This window comes from Montipora capricornis, chromosome 14, assembly GCF_036669925.1.
Source record: "Montipora capricornis isolate CH-2021 chromosome 14, ASM3666992v2, whole genome shotgun sequence".
Classification (NCBI taxonomy): Eukaryota; Metazoa; Cnidaria; class Anthozoa; order Scleractinia; family Acroporidae; genus Montipora; species Montipora capricornis.
Window position 1 is genome coordinate 13826207 of NC_090896.1, and position 3945 is coordinate 13830151.

General features: G+C 37.3%; 1 protein-coding gene across 1 annotated transcript in view; it reads left to right on the plus strand.

The window, feature by feature from the left end:
• Positions 1-3718, plus strand: part of LOC138032122 (prolyl endopeptidase-like) — a 140912-nt gene extending 137194 nt beyond the window's left edge. The window contains exons 14-15 of the mRNA XM_068879718.1: positions 3328-3396; positions 3475-3718. Coding sequence (XP_068735819.1) covers positions 3328-3396; positions 3475-3540 — 135 coding nt within the window. The 3' untranslated portion in view covers positions 3541-3718. The remainder of the gene's footprint in view (positions 1-3327; positions 3397-3474) is intronic.
• Positions 3719-3945: the final 227 nt, after the last annotated feature.

The following is a 3945-nucleotide window of genomic DNA, read 5'->3' on the forward strand; positions in this document are numbered from 1 at the left end:
GATGGTCTTGACCGATTACTACCGTGTTTCCAAGATGACCATTGTGTACGTGGTCCTTGTAAACCCATGCCTCTCCAAGGAGGATGGTGAATACAGAGGGGTCCTGTAATGCAAGGTTGCAGTTTTCGCAATTACAGGACTGTGCTTAATTAACCAATGAGGATAAATGGCCTTGTGGATAATTCTTCCAGTCGTTTTCCCAAGATCGACAGCAGAGAGTTATATAAGACGTTTTCAACCTTCTGCTTGACGTTCCCTATAAAAGAGTGGCATTATGTTAGTTCTCTTCTTGCAGATCAAGGGAACTTTGCCCATACGTGCAGGAATACCTTCACCACCTGCTGCTTTGCGGATGCTCAGCTTGGCTTGGATATCTTTTGCTTTAGCCTGAGTATTAGAACCTTTCTTAAGAAGCTCTGGGTTCACTAAATCATGTTTCGGGTCTTTGGAAGTTGTGGCCTCTGACTTGTACACAGTACTAAAACATTCATGAAAGAAAATCTAAAACAGTCTTTGTCTTTATAAGAAAGACTTTCTGGTAGTCTCCTCTACGGTTTTTCGTTTTTGATGTATATTATTTGACATTGGTTTCAATATGTTTCTAGGGTGGGAATCACACCGTTTAATCTACCAAATTAGGTGTGTTGAACCAACTCAACTCAATCACAGAAAGCACTGAAATGGTTTCAGATTACGTCTTACCAATATACAAAAAGACCTTATGGCAATGTTATGAAAACCAACCCAGAGATACTCTCATTAGGAAACCTCTTTTCTAGCTTTCAATTGCAGCCTAATTTAAAATTCCAAGCATTCCCTTCCCCCCTCCTTCCCTCTTCCCTTTCATTGTTGACTGTTCAAGTTTTCAGCATTATTCTGTATTGCAAGCAACATTGACAAGGGGCGAGGGGGGCTGCGGTATGTGGAGAATGGGTGAATTAATAACCAGAAGGTGAAGTTTGTCCATTAATTTTCCAAGTTTAGCTCCGGTATGAGTGATCCGTGGGTTAAAATGTTGCTCTTTATAACCATGTCAATCCGTTTGGGCATACAGGTTATTCAGTTTAAACACGTACAGACAAAGATGTATTGATCACATGAGTTTGGAGCTGCACGGGCAATACCAGTCACCTTTAGTTGGAACATTTAACGAAGGGTCTAGAATCACCGTGGTACAAGATGGCAGCTTATCCCGTTTCCCCCTCCCCCCTATTCAATGTTGTATGAGAATCTTTGGGGCAACTGCTAACATAAGTGAAAATCAACATTGAAGGAGAGAGAAAACGCAGATGAGTGTTCCAACAAATGAAATTGGTATCGGAGTTTTTTTTTTTTTTTTTTTGTGCTTACGGGCTAGCCCGAAAAGCAGAATGTCATCGGGGTTGTCTGAGTGAGTATAAGATTGCGGGCATGAATCACTGAACTAATGTGGTCTTTATTCAATTTTAACACTTGATGTCCATTTTACAGTTATTCTGATTGCCGCTTACTTCTTTCTTAATTTTCCTTATGAAAAGAGAAAATTCAGAGAATTTACGGCAAGATTTCGACAATAGCATGACAATTTGATTGGCAAACCTGTTGGGGAAGCCGGTAGGATTTGAGCGGAAAAACGGCCTTTGGAGTCAAAATTCCCATAAAACCTCTCCAATGAGCATTCATGTTGATATTCCAGTAAGATGTCTAATATTCTCGATTTTCGAAACATTTGTTAAAATCTCATCAGTTGTCATCAAAGGCAACTTGCTCTCTGACACTTGACGACGCGATGTGCATATTTATGTCATATCGAGATGTCTTATGCCAAAAAATCATAATCAATTGACCATTTGTTTTGTTTTGCTGAAATTGAAAATATGAATTTCTGATAGGTAGAGATAAACTTCTCAGGCTGGCATATTGAAAGCTGCCGAGTCGCGTAAGCAAACTTATTTTGGTAGTTAGTTGCAGCAAGACGACATTAAAAAGGGTTTTTAGGCAAGGTTATTTTTCGTCCTGTAAACAACTTTATACTTTGACATGTGCCAATAGATGGGATATGCATATTTTTGGCATGTCGAGATCGAGATGTTTAATTAATGCTGAAATTTTGCAGAAATTTAAAATATAAATTCCTGACGGGTAGAAGTAAACTTAGACGAAATTTTTTTGTAGACTAAAAGTTGCTGAGATGGTAAAAGAACTTAATTTGAAATTTGATAATCCTATTTTGGTAGCTACTTAAAACCAAGACCAGCTAACATCGGAAGGTCACAAAATTACCTTTAAATAATTTTCCGGGGAAAATATTGTGATTTTCATCCAAGCCAAAAAATTTTCGCGGGAAAATCGGGAGGTAAGCATTAACGTCGCTCACGCAAATGAAGCTGCCTGATGCTAACAAGTGACATGCTCATAATTTGTCTCTCTCTTTGTACATTGCCCACGAAACAGAATTATTTGATAAAAGTATTAAACCTTGAGAATTACCAGTGCTCTTCTTGAGTGAAAAAATAAATGACAAATCCAAAGAAAGGAACTACTGCTGGATTCCATCACGACTCATTATTTCGTTTTTTTCTTCATTTTCCCTATAAATGCATCCATTCTTCCTTCCAAATTCACTCAGTTTTTGTAACTGTTACAGTAGCCACATGCAGTGTTTATCTGAAAAACTTAATTACAATGCTGTTCGTGCATTCCAAGCATTCATTGTCAACACCCATTACAAAACGTTGTTAATGGTGTAACATTTGTTACCGGTAAGCACATGTACCCCGAGGGACCTAATTTTTCTCTACGTTATCACTACTTTCCCTACGCGCACACTCATTATCTACTCCCGTGATTTCTATATTTTACACACATCGGCTACCATTGTTTACTATTTTTGTGCTTAACCCGTAACGCCTGATGTCATTGTTTTACGGATTTATTCTTTGTATGTCCGCATGTCAGGTTAGGTCTGTAATGCATGCACATGTTTACTGTTGAAGATCTTGAAATATATGCTTCCTTTTTTTTCAAAATGATCGAAACCCTCAATTCAAATGAAGGAATAGTTAAATGTTTGCATGCTTTTGTATTCAAATTAGGTTGAAATTAATTGTGTTGCAACTATAGTCAGGTTATTTTTGGCAATGAGGAAATAAAGAGTAAGCAGCTTGTCATTTGCTAAAAAAATCTCCAATGAGGGAGGATGGTAATTAAGTGAGGAATGAATAAATGCTATCTTCTCTGATGATATTTGCTCATCTTCCCAATACTAATTCTCAGGAAGCCGCTGAGTTGTTTATTTGGATTAATTGTTTGCCGAAATTCAAGTGAGTCATCTTTTTTCCATTTTAGAAAAATCCATTGCTTATCAGAGTTGACACAAAAGCTGGTCATGGATTTGGCAAACCCACGTCAAAGATTGTAAGTGAAATGTTAAGGGTTGTTTTAATTATTTTTCTGAGAAAATAAATATGACACAAGTGACTTTTCTTTCTTTAGATTGAGGAATACTCAGATATCTATGGTTTCATTGCAAGGAATCTAAATCTCAAATGGCAAAGCTAGTGTTTCCCAAACGACGTCATGCAACTCTATTCCCACAAGAAAATAGAATTAGTTGTAGCCTGACTCTGTCAAGTACATGGACCGAGAAATATATCTCAACTCTCTTTGAAAAAAATATTTACTTGTATCGTACAAAGTAATATTCTGATTTGAGTGAAATAAACCAAGTGACAACTCCTGCATGTTTATTGTTACCAGGACTCATAGTTTGTAATCCATTTTTAGTTTGACTCATTCTGAGGTTGAAGGGGCGCTCTTTCTTTGAATGCCATTTGTACAAAACATCTTCGTCATCAAACTTAAACAAGACTACTCTTTCTCTCTACAAAGTTCCCTTTATTGCTTCTTCCACTGTAATTGAACTCTCAGCAGTCTTTGTGACAGACTTTATCAAACACCTTTATC